Source organism: Equus caballus, chromosome 5 (genome assembly GCF_041296265.1).
Source record: "Equus caballus isolate H_3958 breed thoroughbred chromosome 5, TB-T2T, whole genome shotgun sequence".
NCBI lineage: Eukaryota > Metazoa > Chordata > Mammalia > Perissodactyla > Equidae > Equus > Equus caballus.
Genome location: NC_091688.1, coordinates 83,912,120 through 83,928,259, shown reverse-complemented (window position 1 = coordinate 83,928,259; position 16,140 = coordinate 83,912,120). Strand labels below are relative to the sequence as shown.

At 41.9% G+C, this 16,140-nt stretch overlaps 1 protein-coding gene across 7 annotated transcripts in view; it reads right to left on the bottom strand.

The window, feature by feature from the left end:
• Positions 1 to 3,937: 3,937 nt before the first annotated feature.
• Positions 3,938 to 16,140, bottom strand: part of DDAH1 (dimethylarginine dimethylaminohydrolase 1) — a 125,132-nt gene continuing 112,929 nt past the window's right edge. For all 7 annotated transcript variants that reach the window (XM_070268754.1, XM_005610458.4, XM_023641741.2 and 4 more), the window contains exons 5-6: positions 9,429 to 9,572; positions 3,938 to 7,227 (exon numbers count right to left, since the gene is read on the bottom strand). In XM_070268754.1, coding sequence (XP_070124855.1) covers positions 7,111 to 7,227; positions 9,429 to 9,572 — 261 coding nt within the window. In that variant the 3' untranslated portion in view covers positions 3,938 to 7,110. The remainder of the gene's footprint in view (positions 7,228 to 9,428; positions 9,573 to 16,140) is intronic.

Below are 16,140 nucleotides of genomic sequence, written 5' to 3'. Positions count from 1 at the left end.
TCTCTGCCCTTCTCTGCCAGCTCCATGCCCCAGGAAGCTGAACCCTGCAGGCAGCATCAACTGGGCCCCATCAGTAGCCATCTTGCAGTTGTGTTCAGTCAATAGGGAGCACCAGCACTTCAGAGAGTGAGAAGAGAGAGGCTGGGGTACTGCTTCCCTGCTCTGGAACCCGGTGCTGTGGCCCCTCATCTGTCCTAGATCCAGTAGCACGATTTCCTGTCCTTGTCCTCTTGGGCCTAGGGGTGCAGCTGACAGCTGGTTGCTGGGTGTCTTACCACCTCCTGTCTGTACCCTTAACATCCACGCCTTTGAAACAGACCTTCACTAAAAAGCTCTTCATTTGATTCAAGTCGGGGTGAATCCTATTTCCTATCAAACAGATTCCTTGTTATCATCCTTCCATGGCAACAATGTTCCTTCCATCCTCCCCACTTATTATCAGGCCTAGAAAGCAAGCAAGACCCAGGTTGACATCCCAGCATTAACTCTAGTGGAGCTCACATGCTCATGTGGGTCCCATGTAAATAAAACAGATGACTTTGTTCATATCCCGCCCTGGAATTTTAAGCCTCTGTTGGATCCATGAATCTGTTTATTCCACAAGCTCTTTCCAGAGGTTGAAGAGCTAACATTTCTACATAGCTCAACTGTTGCTTGGAATCAGAATTTGTTTAATGCCTGAACTTTTCCTGCATTATGTGAAATATGCAGTCTTTGTACTCTTATGGGATAGTGGGAAATTTTGACACGTGTTTTCCTAGTTTAATTTTGAACAGTTGTCCTGAGCTCTGCCCCAAAGTTCTAGCTAATCAGTAAGTCTCCTTGTCCGTGAGCAAGAACTTAAAAATACATATTTAAAAAATTTTAAGCATAGGAAAAAGCAAACTATCTTCTTATGTCTGTGTTGATTCACTCAAGCTCTTTCTTTGTACTCATAGCCAAATGACTAAGCCTTCTATTTATGAATAGAGGGGGCTTCCCAAGACCTAGATACCCACCATTGCTTTTAGGCATTCATGTCACAAGCCAGCCCAAGCTATATTTTACCAAGTGGTTAGCTGGCATACTGGTTTGAATCTTTTATTTATTTATAGTGACAGTAACATATTTGGCACTTACATGCTCTACAAAAAGCTTGATAATCCCAGGTATCTTGTGCTATAAGTGGCCCAGCTTTCACAGTTAGAAATGAGTGTTTGGAGGGCAAGGGAGATGGGGAACATTCCAATTTGCCAACAGTTCCCTAATGCAAGTATGTCTTTGGAGCAGCTGTGTCGGCTACCAAGGAAACCTGTGAATTCGCCACAGGAGCTGTCAGGCCATTTTAGAGGCATCAATGATGAACATTAGGAGTTATTTCTGGAGTAGGTGATTGATGTTTCAAATAGAAGATGACATTTTGATGGGATCCAGACTTGCTGTGATAGGAGTTAATGAGGATAATGATGACGATAATGATATTTACATTATACATTTCTTCCAAAGAACCCTTCAGTCCTTTTATCTCACCTGTGTTGAAATTGTCCCTTTGGAGTTGGAAGAGGAAGGTGTTATTAATCTGTTTTTCAAGACAGAAAATACAGAGTTAATTGCCCAGCTTTCAGGCTCCATTTTGGTGGTGAGAAGAGATGTTTAAATGACACGTTAAACTTGGAAAAGTTAAACTTAGAGAAACACTAGTCTCCCTTCCCATCCATCCTATATAATGCTGCTACATCAAGCTCCAGTAATATCACTCTCTAACCCAAAAGTCTTCAGGGGATCCTCACAGACTGCCAAATTCAGTCCAAACCCTCTACCTTAGCAGCAAGCCCTTGACATTCCACCCACATTGTCTCACTATGCTCTTATATTTGTCCCATGTTTCAGCCAAACAAATCCACTTGCTTGCCCCTACCATCTGCTCTGAGCACCCATTCTCCTTTCATAATATTCATCACACTTGCTGTACCTTGTTTAATGTCCATCTTCCTATTTGGATGTAAATTCTAGAAAAGCAGGGACTGTCATCATTGCATGCCCAGGGCCTAGCAGAGTTAACTGGTACACAATAGGTGCTTCTGAAGCGCACACTATGCTCTCCCACCTCCAGGGCTTTGCTCACGCTGTTCTCTCAGTGTCGAATTCCTGCACTCACATCCAGCCTAATGAAGCCAGCGCCGTCCTTCCAAGCCAAGTTCAAATGCTGATTCCTCCGTCTGGTCTCCCCTCCGTAGGAACCTCTACGGCACTGTTCTTTTTAGTTCTTACCTTACCTTCTGTTGTGTCATAATCGTCTGTGCCTCTCCCAGACTGTGGGCTCTCGAAAGACAGGAGCTGAACCCGGAGCTGGCAGGGTGTGGGCACTTGTTAAACATGTGCTCACTTGTCTAAAACTACTGTTGACCAGCATTCTTTGTTCAGCAAAATTCCCATTTCCAGAATCTGCAGCTTGTCACGAGAGGGGATTTTCCTCATTCTTTCCTTCCTCCATTCTTCTGGAACGCTGTGAGGAAAATCAGTCAGGGGACCCTTGCCAACTCTTCCTTTAATAAGTGTCTCCCCCTCCTCTGTGTGGGGCCCTCTGGCACTTATGTGGAGGGGTTCCATCTGCTATGGGGGCCCAGAACAGGTTTGCAGGGCTGACTGTTGGCATTTTGTAGCTTCATCACCCATATCCATGCCAGTCTAAACAATGGAGAACTAACCAATGCACCATCAACTGAGGCAGTGTGATTAAATCAATGACCTCTCCCAAGAATTTTAGTACTGGTCTGTGCTTCTGGTGAGCATTTGCATATACCATTCAGTTACAATAAGAAGATACCAGATTGGACTAACTCTGGGTGTGTGTAAAACCTTATAAGCAGCATATTTTCAACAGCTTGAAGGCCCCAGCAATGTGGGCATACCAAACATCTGTGATATAAACACTCCAGATAAACTAGAAAGAGCCACTTCGACAACGGTGTCATGGAATATTCAGGGCTATTAACACTGATGATGTAAGTCTATACCTACTGACATGGAGAGATGCTCACAATATATTGCTAAGTGAAGGAAGCAAGCTACAGAACAGCAGGATTATGCAAAATTATTCCATATTTGCACCTATGCATAGATATGTGGATATTCTCTGAGATGTTAATAGTGGCTATCTCTAGGTGATGAAATTTGGGTTAATTTTTTCTTTTTACTTTTGTGTTTATAGATTCTTTTGTATTGTGTGAATTTTATTTTTACAGTGAGCAGTTATTTTTACAACTTGAAAAAGAAGCCAATAAAGCTACTTTCAGTTAAAAAAAAATTGTTGGAAATAAAAACCCTCATTAAAAAGACTTTCAAGTTTCCTAAAAGACACTTACTGTAAAACAAGCAAAAACCAAAACCAAACTCTTGCATGAAGGAAGAAAAAGATTGATCAGCTGCCTCCATAACCGAGCCATATAATGTGCTGACCAGAGTTATGAGTTAAGGGAAGAAGGGAAGCCTTTTTTTTTCCCCCTGAGGAAGATTCACCCTGAGATAACATCTGTGCTAATCTTTCTCTATTTTTTTGTATGTGGGACACCTCCACAGTGTGGTTGGTGTGTGGAGTAGGTCTGTGCCCGTGAACCTGTGAAGCTAGGGTGCTGAAGTGGATTTCATGGAACTTCAACCACTCGGCCATGGGGCTGGGCCCAAGGGAAGCCTTTTGAAGGAGGAGCATATGTGAAATCAAGATCTCCTGACCTAGCATGGAGAGTATGCATCCTTTCTAAGTACCTGAAGCATGAAGTACCACTGCAAATATTATTTGAATTCAAGCTTTATGATGGTAGCCAATTTACAGGTACAGTATTTCTAATTCCACAGCTCATAGTACAAGAGAGAAAACTTCCCATCTCTGATAGCAAGGAAACGGCGACTTCATTCACCTCAGCAGTTTCTATTGCAAAAAAAAGACATACGCTGTTGATCACAGTACAACTCACACTTTATTCCATCATGATTGGTACACTTGTAGGATCAGGACAGCAAGAGACTAAAATCAGTGCAGGACTTCTCTGGACTAAAGGGCCGTGAAAGGCATTACTGGTTTTGGCACACAGAGTGGATAACCATACATTGGCTGGAAGAAGATGGTCAGTAAAATAAAATGCACGAATCTAACACCATGTGGAAATCATGTCTGAGGTCTGTAGAATGTTAAAGAGTAAATAATGACAAAGTCTAACATGCAACTCTATATAAGTCACATTATTCATCTATGGACTATCTTCCTGCCTTAGAGATGAAGAGATGGTCTTAGTAATCTGTTCACAGTAGCTTAAAAGAGCAATCAATACACATTAGAGGGCTCTGCCTGCTGATTTCTATAGCAATCCATCATATTTGGAGAAATAATGCTAAATAATGTACTTTCTCTATATTATCTTTATTAAATTGAGTCTTACTGGCCAAGTAATTCTGACTCAACTTTTACTTACTTAAATAGATATTATAATATGTTTATAATGTTGAAAAGCAGTTTCCGTTAGTGTATCTACCCTTACACATCACAATAGACAAGAGGGTTATCTTTCCTCTTCAAAGATAATGTTATGCTGATGAGAACATCAAAGAAGTAATATTTTAGATCTTCACATCATCCTATCACATACGGAGTCCAAAGAAGCCAGTCTAGCAGCTGACGCAGCAGTGCAGAGTAAGATTCTGTGGAAGAGGCACACAGACTCTAAGTGATTTCTTGAGACAAAGGCAAAAGGGAAAGAAGTAAAGAAAAGTGAAAAACAGGCTTCTGTAGAACAAATTGTTCCCCAAAAAATCTATTCATTTGCAATTGACTAAACCCACTAGAGGAAAGTTCTTTAATGTGGAAGGATAGAAGAAAAGATAACGGAAATTTTGTCAGTTAACTTTAATATTAGGCCTAAACTGGTGGATTGGGGTAGTTTTCCCATGGTTGTTTTTGAGATGAACTCTCACAAGGAGACTTTCTGCTTTTGCCAGCACAGGGCCAGATTTAACCTAAAAGGGCAACCATCACTGCAGGGGACAATTTTTCTTTATTAACTTGGCATGTGGGTAACATTCATTCTCTCTGGTAAAAATATATTATTCACCCACAATGAGACAGTTGGAAATATGACAGTGGTCAAGATATGATTCATTCATAGGATGCATATAATTAGACATTTGCATGTGAAATGAATTTTATTTTATTGTATTTTGAGGAAGATCAGCCCTGAGCTAACATCTGCCACCAATCCTCCCCTTTTTGCTGAGGAAGACTGACCCTGAGCTAACATCCGTGCCCATCTTCCTCTACTTTATATGTGGGAGACCTGCCACAGCATGGCTTGATGAGCGGTGCCATGTCTGCACCCGGGATCCGAACCGGCAGACCCTGGGCCACCAAAGTGGAACGTGTGAACTTAACTGCTGTGCCACTGGGCCAGCCCCACAAATTTTAAAGTTAAGCAAAAAGGAAGAGAAGGAATTTCTTCAAAGTCTGGCATAAAACCATCAAATAAATGAAAAAGGCAGATAGTGGTTAAGGATGTCTTGGCTTTCTCAGACGTTTATCATTTCCATTTGCTAAGGGGGAGATGAAATTAATGAAAATCATTCTCTCTTGGTCACCAAACATAAGAAATGTTTGATAACAAACACACAGGTGAGCAGAGCAAAGCTTGAAGCAGTATTTCTTAATCTCCCTGATTCTTAATCTTAAACAAGCCACAGGCAATACAGGAAACGTAGAGATGACCAGGAAGTTTGATAACATGCCTGGATCAGTCACCATTCCTTCGAAAGTACCATTTCCCTGGCTTGCTTTAAAAGGCTGATTCTTTCAGGTTTAAGTAGAAGACAATGATCTCTCCCATCCCTGCGGGATTGTTCTTTGCAAGTTTAAGGTCGTGTAATTTGAAGGCTAAAGAGGAAAGAAGTCTTAATTGAATTCCACAGTAAATATTCATGGATATTTGAAAGCAGAACTGTTCATTATCTGCGGTTGGTTTCAAGCACCAAGCTGATCACTTCCTGAACATGCTCCATCTGGCTTGCACTAGACCATCAATAAACATTTTTAGATGTGATGTCTATTTTGAAAGAAATAACTTTGCTAGACCAGGATAACTGCAGGGAATAGAAGGCTGGAAATAGGGTGAGTCATGATGGGGGAAAACAGAAAGGAGCTGAAGGAAAAAATAAGACTATTCCCCAAGGTCTGGATATGGCTAGTAATGAAGCAAAAATTCATGGAATGTGACTTAAAGACTTTCTAACATGTTGTACCCACGGGGTGTTTCCAAGCTTCTTGATCTACGATCCCCTGGCAAACATGTGAAGCCAAATTTACCTTCCTAGGTGTGGTGCCCTACTTCTTCTGGAATTTAGATTTCTGGAACAAACCCCATCAGGATGTGCCTCTGTGTAGTTAATTCTCCCCCAAACAGTCGCTCTGATTTTGGTCACAGTTCAGTTCTGCTGGGGGGCCCATTTGCCCCTCTGGGGGAGAGTGGGGATGGTGGCAAAAGATGTCAAGAGGGAGAGGAGACCAATGGCAGGCAGGGTGGACTTGCAGCAAGTTATCCAGAAGGCATTTCACCCTGCATTTTACCCAAGGCCAAGGTGACTGTGACAGCAATGGAAAAGGCAAAGGAAAGTAACTGGAAAGAAAGTCTCCAGAGTTCAGAAAGAAAAAAGAGGGAAAGGGGGGGATCCATGGACCAGGGAATTTCACAGGAACCAAAGATGATTAATGATACAGAGAAAAAAAGACCCAACTTATCTGACTGATCAAGAAGACATACTTCAGCATATATTGGCAACTAAATGATTTCACACTGATAGTACAAACACCAAAATGAGTGTTTCCTTACTATTATTAATCACATTTCAATAATTCATTAGCTCTATATTTTCTAAATTGCTTAATTCATTTAGCAAATCCATAGCTTGGGTACCACTGTGAGGGGAGGGAGGAGAGGGTACAGAACGAAGCAATTAAACTGAGAATTAAACTTCCCTAAACCAGAGTTAGTGGCACAGTGGCACAGCAGATTGTCAACGAGAACGAAAGGAGTGGGTACAGTTATCGGCCTGTGAGCGCAGTGCTGCCAGCTATGAGGGAGGGACTGCGACTCAGGAGTCTGCTTTCTTGTTAATTAAAATGGAGCAGCAGGTGAGCAGCCCGTCCACCTTTTCCATTTCAGAATGGCTCACGGGGATCAGCATATGGTCCTTCAGCTTTTCATAAACCTACGGCAGGAATCAAGGAAAGGTAGAGTAGAAGGATTATGTTTCTGCCTGTCTTACCCCCTCCTCCCCATCTGGTATAGAGAATTAATTTGGCTTGTGAATTTAGGCTTTTCACTCATTTAACCCCAAGAGATGCATGCAATTGAGACCACACACATGCCCACAGCCATACCCATAGAACTAGCAGCATTGGTTAACCACGAGCTCTATGCTTTAACCTCAAAGCCAAAGATGTGTCAGAAATGTGGTTGTTACTAGAGATGCCTTCACTCTGCCGTTGTCATTGCTAGATTAAGTGATACCCGAAAGTTGGTGGCCGTGTTTTCAGTCTGAATATTACTCTTTCTCCACACTTTAAAACCCTCTCAGCTATACTTAGGTTTCTTTCCTTACCAATGCCGTTGGAAAAACTTGACAAAATAGAATTTAAGTGAAGTATTTCAGGTCAAACTGTTTTTAAATTACAGGTGTGAATTTTATAGCATCTTTTGACACTAATAGAAGGCATGTGTCAACACTTAACAGTCCACAGATTTTTCTCTGATGATCAAACGAAGCACATTTTTGGAAAACAAAATCACTTGAAAACATGGTGTCTAAAAACAATCTACCATGCTTCTTTAGGAAGCACTTTGTTCCTTAAAATTTGGTACAGTGGTTAATTAAGAGTGCTGGAGCTGGACAAAGTTGGGTTCCAAAAGCAGTTCTGTCAACTTACTATTTAAAGTGTGACTTTAGTCAAGTGACATCGCCCCCAGCCTCAGACTACTTTTCTGTGAGAGTGGAAGAATAACAGCGCCCCCACAGGGCTGTTGTGAAGTCAATAAGAGAATGCATGTAGCATGTTGAACTCAGTGCCTGGCACAGGGGAAGCCCTCAGTCAACATGGATGTTTTATAGTTATTGTTGACAGACACAGGGCTGAACGCAGAAGCAGTTAATGATCGTCTCGTTGTCAGATGACCCATGTGGCTCAAGAGGCATGAAGAATCCAGAGCTGTGTTTCTCCAAGTGAGTTCTATGACCCGGGTGTCTGTTGATGCTGCAGATTCTAGGGTGGGGGCCCAGGAACCTGTATTTTCAACAACTCTGATGCACGTTAAAGTATGAGGGCTGGTTAAGCCCCAGTGTGGGGTCAGGAGTTCTATATTTTCCTCATGCTCACACTTTCAGCCATGGAAACAGAAATTATCTACATAGCCCCCACCCTTCTCCTTTTATCTGTCAAGAGGGAGACTGATTATGAAAGTAAGCCTGGTAATTATACAGCATTGCATTCTTAAAAGATGGCATAAAATATTTTTTAAAATTTTTAAAGCTTAAGATGTGAAACAATTAAGATCAGTTATTACTAAAGGCTCTTCAGTAATGCTTAGTATAAATATCTTGTTCCTCTGGCCAGAGACGAAGACGCCCAAATGCCTAAAAAAGATATGGACACTTGAAGGATCTGTGGATAAGAACTTCCTATCTGCTCGGTGGGATTAAATTGAAATTACTAAAGTACACAGATGAGACTACAGAGTGCCCCGAAAGACAAGAAAGGGGGTCTCAGACCAGGAAGAATTCCGTATAGAGGGGCAATGCCCTTGCTGGAACACAAAGGCAGAGACTCTTAGAGGCACCAGTTGGCTGATTCTAAGTGTACTGTACTTTTTCCTGCTCTATCCTTTTGATCCTTCACTACCTAGAATGTGCAGCCTAAAAGCCCTTCTTTTTGCAGCCCTGATAAGGGCACTCACCTCTTTGGGTCATTCATACTTCTCCGCCTTAAGAAACAAATGACCTTCTGATGAAGGGAAGCTCTGATTTGTCAGAAAATAATGATACAGTTGACCATCTAATTGGAGGTCTCTATGCATAAAGAGTATGTGAGTGTGGGGCAGTACATTTGATCAGAGCTGGAGCACTGACTTGTATGATTCAAGGACTTTTTGAAAAGCTCTGAACACCCGGCGTGATCATCTCCATTACTGTGCATGCATTAGTGACCAAGGACATGAAGGAGAAGAGTGAGTTAAACAAACTTTCCTTGTGCCCTAAACTATATTATCCTTTCTGCTTTCTGAATGATTTGATGTGTGGAGAGGAAAGGAAGCCCCTGTTATTTGTCACACCATCATGAAAACCCCCCAGGCAGGAAGGCTGTCAGGGAGGCCAACCCAGCTGCAGTGGCCAGGAAGCTTGTTTTTTTTTTTTACCTTTGCACTTTCTGGATACTCTTCCGGGGTTCGGTGTAGCAAGACATGGCCTTTGCTGGGGATATTTAGATATATACAGTTTGCAGCAATGTCATCAGGCACAGTGAGTTTGTCGTAGCGGTGGTCACTCATCTGTTGCATGATCTATAAAGAGAAACAAAGCAGGCTTAAACAGGTGTCTCGCCACACTTTCAAACAGAAGGAAGGCAGGGCGATGGCAGATAAGCTTGCAACTGATGCCTAAGAACATTCCTCCATGTTGAGGTTCCTGTCTATTACCTCTTCACTTAGAATCAGAAGAGGAGGGGCTGGCCCTGTGGCCAAGTGGTTAAGTTCGCGTGCTCCACTTTGGTGGCCCAGGGTTTTGCTGGTTCAGATCCTGGGCACGGACCAAGCACTGCTCAGCAAGCCATGCTGAGGCGGTGTCAGAGCACAACCAGAATATACGACTATGTACTAGGGGACTTTGGGGAGAAGAAGAAGCAGGAAAAAAAAAAAAAGAATCAGAAAAGGAAAACCTGATTCATTGCAAGAACTGCAAGGGTTCTTGTTGTTCTTTGAAAAGTATGTGTTTATCTCTAATTTTAAAAAGGTTTTAAAACTGTCTATAATTTTTCTAATTTTTGTTCATAAGACCTATCAGTAAGACACAAAATGGCCACATATACAAAAGGCCCAGTTGGGGTTTTGATGATATTCTTGGCCAAGTAAGCAGGGCTGCCCTGGTCTATAGGAAAAAAGGACCAAAGCAGTCATCAGAGTGGGCAATAATCTGACTTTGTTATAAATACACACACACACACCCCCTCTTGTAGGTACATTTAAAGTGAATTCACCTGTCTGTTGGCAAGTGATGCCCTTCATACAATAAGCATAAAAATCACGTGGGGAGAATGTTAAACTCACATTCCTAGGCCTCGCCCCTACAGACTCTGGTCTGGCAGATTTGAAGTGAGGCAGAGAAATTTGCATTCTGAAGCTCTCCAAGTAATTCTGAGGCAGATGGTCTTTGGACCACACTTGGACAGAAGCCGATTTAGCAGGTCTATTCATCAAATGACAGGTTTATTAATGCCTTAGTATGAAATAACTTTAAAAATAACTGAAAAATGAACTCTGAACAAAATTTAAATTATTGATACCCGATCCTCTTCTCCTCAACAAATCAAGACAAAGACCCAAAAAATAATACACTCCTCCACACACACACAACAAAAATATCCAAATACCGAAAACAAAAACAAATATTATTTTGGGCTTAGTTACGTAAACTCTTTCTATTCTTTATCAATATCCACATGTTTTAAGGCATCTGCTGAAATGTCATGCCATGAAGGTCTAACAATCTTTTCCACAATCTGGTTTTAATCCACCTTTCCAGCCAGGTCCCCATTTACCCTTCAATATTTGTGTGGAAATATGTTTCATATTACTAGACCCCAGAGTTAGTAGATTTGCCCACTCAGTCCTGGTGGCATTGGACAGTAAGATTTATGGTACGAAAGAGGAGAAGAAACTGCATGCTTCTGGTAGAAAATTCATTCCCAAGAGAACATGAAGAGTGGCACATAGTAAGCCCCTCCTGACTAGTGAATCAGGTAAACCATTCACTTCTCCTAGTATGGAATATGTCAAGGGCTGAGAGAGGCCAGGAGTAACCTGACAATGGAATATCCTTCACATAGGAGGAAAAATCAGACATGGGGAGGAGCTTAAGTACTATATCAAAGGCTGAGAGACACAAAGATGAGCAAGACATAGATGTAGTTTTTGAAGAGATCACAGTCTAATGTTGGAGACTGTCAGACAAATAGATAATTACATTAGAATAAGTACAAGCAGGGCGCCGTGCTAAACATTTTACATTTATTACATAATCTCAAAATTCCCATTTTATAGATGAAGAAACTGGACTTAGAGAGGTGAAATAACTTGCCCAAGGCCACACAGGTGGATTCAAGCCCAGATCTGTGCAACTTGAAACCTTGATTAATCATCTTACTCTGCTTTCCTTCCTGACCTCTATAGCCGCAGATCTCTGCTACACACTACCATAACATCTACTTTGCTGCACACAGTTGGTACTTATTATTCATTCTCCTGTGGTACCATTAATTCTCTTTTCATATGAAATCCTATTATGACACGGTTACAGTTTGGTGTAGCTACAGGACTTGACTGGACATCTTTCCTGCACTTTTTAATTTAAACTGCTCCCTGAAGGGACAGGCCCAGAGAGTGAACCACCTGCAGGGTAGGTTCTTTAGAGCCCTGATTGAGAAACCTTAGATCTACTCAAACATGCGGGCAATTAAGAAGTTAAAGACACTCCTAAAGCCAACTATTTTAAGCAAATTGACAACTTAGCCCTCTTTATAAAATGGATATGTCCAGAAATAATATGAAGAGGCATATTTAAGAGAAAAAAAATGCAGACCCAAGTCACTCTCCTATTATGAATTTCTATTTAATATGCCTTATGCACACTTTCTTTTTGGTTGCTTTCAAAACACGATAATAGGAGCCAGCCCCGTGGCCAAGTGGTTGGGTTCACGTGCCTTGCTTCAGTGGCCCAGGGTTTCAGCAGTTCGGATCCTGGGCGGACACCTAGCACTGCTCATCAAGCCATGCTGTGGCAGCATCCCACACACCACAACTAGAAGGATCCGCAACTAAAATATACAACTATGTACCAGGGAGCTTTGGGGAGAAGAAGGAAAAATAAAATCTTTAAAAAAAACCCAATAAAAACAAACACAGTCATAATAGCTTCTGTTTATTATTGTGTGGACAGGGCACATTAAGACCATCCACTCTGGAGTAAGACCTGAGTTTGAGTCTCAGTTCTAACCTTTATGAGCTATGTAAATTTAAATATCTTGGTCCATCACATTTAGGCTAGTTGCTCCCACTATTCATAAGCACCAGATAACTGCCAGTTGGTTTTCCAGTTTAATTCATGAATTCACAGATAATTCATGAACTCTTTATCCATAGATAAAGAAATCACCTATGGCTCTCAGTAGATCAGCTGAAAGAGAAAGAAGCGTGGCAATTCCACATCTCACAGGCCTGACTGTACCTTCAATGGAACAGCCTGGGCAAATTCCCCACATCTCAGCCTGACTCATGCATGTCCGGTGGTGACTATGAAGCAGAAACACGGAATGTTGTACATTCCAGAGGAAGTGTTATGAAGGATTGTTATCAGCGCTGACTTCTTGTTTATCAGTGAGGAACAGAATAAAATCTTCAAGGTTGTGCTTACCTCCGTTACCGTGGAGTAACGGAGACCGTCTATTTCCTTTCCCAGTGTGCTTTATTTACTTGGGCTCCAGCTCTCTCCATGGTCCCTCCCATCCCCCACCTGCACGTCCTTGAGTGAACACTCCTCTCCACCCCCATTGGTTCCTATGTGTTTGATTTGTTGTTCTTCAGTTAATGGAATTTATATGAAATTCTAAGCGCTGTTTTTCCTCACTGTAATGTTTCTCTCTTTTCCGGGCCTTATATTTATAATTTATAGCTTCTGGTGGGAGCATTCCTAAAATTACTGACAGAAGGGCCAGTGTCCAACCTAGCATTATTTGAGGATAGTTTCATCTTTTCATTACTGTGGGGAAAGGAATTATCCATAGTGGGGAAATAATTTAACACTGGGAATATATAAAGTAATTCACTGATAAATTCTACTGAGAGTTACTCTTAAAATAAATGTCTTAACAAAACCACTAAAGTCACTTAGGAGAAGCTTTTCAATTAATTTATCAAGGCCCCATGGTTATCATTTTAAGACAGGTTAAAAAATGTGCCAAAAGAAATGACTTTTAATAATAGAACAGGCTCCATTTGGAGCAGTGAGTGGTTCTGCTTAACTGTGGGAAGGAAAAAATACAAAAGCTATGTCAGGTGTAGTCTTTCGAAATGAAAAGGATTTAGGAAGTGGTAACTGTAGATAAACAAAAAATGCATTTTTTTTTCCATGAAAAAGCTAAAAGGTGCTTATTCTAAACACAAAGAGTCTCTGTCTTTCGGGACAAAGAACAGGGTTCTTTTCTCCTGTCAGAGTGATCATTTCCCTTTCTCTCATATGTTGTTGTTGTCTGAATAAGACAGCTTGCCATTTATTTATAGCTGTTTCAGGAGACACATGTATATACACAACCCAGGGCGCTCGCCATTCAGAGGGGAACACACAGGAAAAGATTCAGGAGACTGTGTCTCTCTCTGACATCTTTCCCTTGTTGTGTTGGAACCGGCACTGTGGGTCCTCACAGAGCCCGCCCAGCAGGGCATCACCTCAGCTCCAGCTTCAGAGGACCAGGACAGAGCCACCGCATGGCAGAGGAACGGGTTTTGTTTCCCCTTTGTGGACGCACAGAAGCCTTTGTTAAAAGATGAGCATCATTTCAAATATCTCAAGAACGTGGTTGTTGGGCCGTTTAGTCCCATGTTCCAACATTTTTTTCTAAAAAAGGATGGAGGAGGTGTATTGCTCCAGAGCTCTGTGTAAAGTGCTCTTTTAACCCCAGGGGCTGTACTTCCTGCTTCTCACCGTGCCCCAAGCGAGAAGATAAAGAAGGCAGCTGACCCTCAACAGCCACTACACAGGCCTGAGAGGCCCCAGAATGGATGATGCACACGACTTCTCCTGGCCTTTAGGGGAAGATCTGAGAAGTCAAACTGCTGCTCTCAATGCCTTTTCTGACTCGTCATTTCCCAAAAGAGTTATTCCACTTTATGGAAAATAGAGTAATTATTATTGAGACTGGATACAGTTGGTGGTCCATTCAATTCAACAGTCCTTTATGGAGCGCTCCCTTTGGGCCAGGCACAATGGTGGTGGGAGGTGGGAAAAGGAAAGAGATGTAAAGGTAACTTGTCAAAGGCTCTGCCTTGAGGATAGGATAATCTATAATTTAAGGCAGGACAAGCAGATGAAGGGTATGCTAGCAGTAAAAACGAACTCAACCTCGCTCCTATCACAGGGAGCTCCTTAGTGAAGAAGGCACTCCAGAGAGAGGAAACGGCTCTGAGAATCATCTTGGCCACGATACTGTGGTCTGTTACACAGCTGGTGGTTTGGAGGAACCCGCCTTGCTCCCCAGAGTGGAGCTGTCACAAAACAGAGTGGGAAATGTCTGGCTTTCAGCCTGAGAGAATTTGCATGGCTAGTTGCATTAACAACAAGGCATTTCCGGCAGTTTCCAACAGTTCTGGGAATTTTCTCATCCAAAGGACTGGAAGGCAGCTCCCACTTGTTACTCATGGTTTCTTTGAATTACATAAATTATTAAAAAGAAAAAAATTCCTGGGTTAGGTTGTTTCACAGAACAATTTAGGACTTACTGGTCAAATATTGAAGTGACGGTGTATAGAAACGAAAGATATTTAGAGATGTTTAGGAAATATTCAGAGTACCTTTTTGGCTCCCTCAAAATTGATCTTCCTATGAAATGTACCAATCTCAACATATAAAAACTAAGCCGATATTAAAAGCAACTGATTATCAATTCTATTGATATATACAATATATGATGCTCAAGCATACTTATCGCTATTGGATGTCTAAAATCATTCATTTATTTATCCATCCATCAAGAGTTTATTGAGAGTCTGACAATATACCGGGCATCAAGCCACGGCAGTCCTTTTAAGACTGAGCCAACATAGCCATGCCTAACACTCTAGAATTTATAACATGTTTTCATTTTTTATAGTCTTTCCAAGAATCAGCTCAAAATGAACAGGACCTGAGAAAGGTCATCTTTTAAACATCTCCTCTGAATTGATGGGCTGCACAGATCCTAAGAATGAGGTTACACGGCTCTTTTTAGTCAAATCTGGGTAAACCTTCAATGCCAAATATTCCCTTTGAACTAGCTACCATTTCCTCCACAAATTTTCTCTCATACTTGGTGCTGCTGATTTTGCACAGGTCAAAGGGCCCACGTGAACATGAGGAGGGAAGACTCCTTCTCTTATGCAAACTCCAAGCACAAGTCACATGAACCATTTCTGGAGGGGACCCTCAAAAACAACGGTTTCTGTGGAAGGCTGGGAAAACCTCCCGCACTCTTAGCGGACTGCTCTGAGCTCTGTGGAGGGCTGGGGAGCAGGGCATGCACAGGAGGCAGGAGGGGTGCTTCTCTGGGTCAGTCACAGTCCTGACTATGTTTTTGATTTCAGGGGTGGAGAGGAAAGAAATTCAGACCAAAGCACCCCTTCCAGAATGTAAGACCTGGGCTCCTACTCTCCCTTCTTACCCCTGCCCATGCATTCTCTAGTTTTATTTTTCCCTAGCTTTATTCTTCTATCTTGTATGTAAGTACATTGGACAGCTGCCTACTCGGCTATGGAGGCCAAGCACTGGCTATGCTTCCCCAGATACCTGCACCCTAAATCTCACCATCAAAAATTAACTCCCTCAGGTATTGGGGGCTTGGAGATCTTTTAGGTTCCCTTGGGTCATTCAAAAGCAAGAAACAACTGGAGCATTTATTGAGCTATCTTCTATTTATTGATGGTTCATCTATTCTTCAATCGTTTCTCACAATAATCTATTTTTACAGATGAGAAAGCCAAGGTTCAGAGAAACTCAGAAATTTGGTCAAGGTCATACATTAACACAGTAAATCCAGGATTCAGGTCCAGGCACACCAGCCTCTAAATGCCCACCTTTTTCCTGTCACACTAAACTATACCTTGCCAA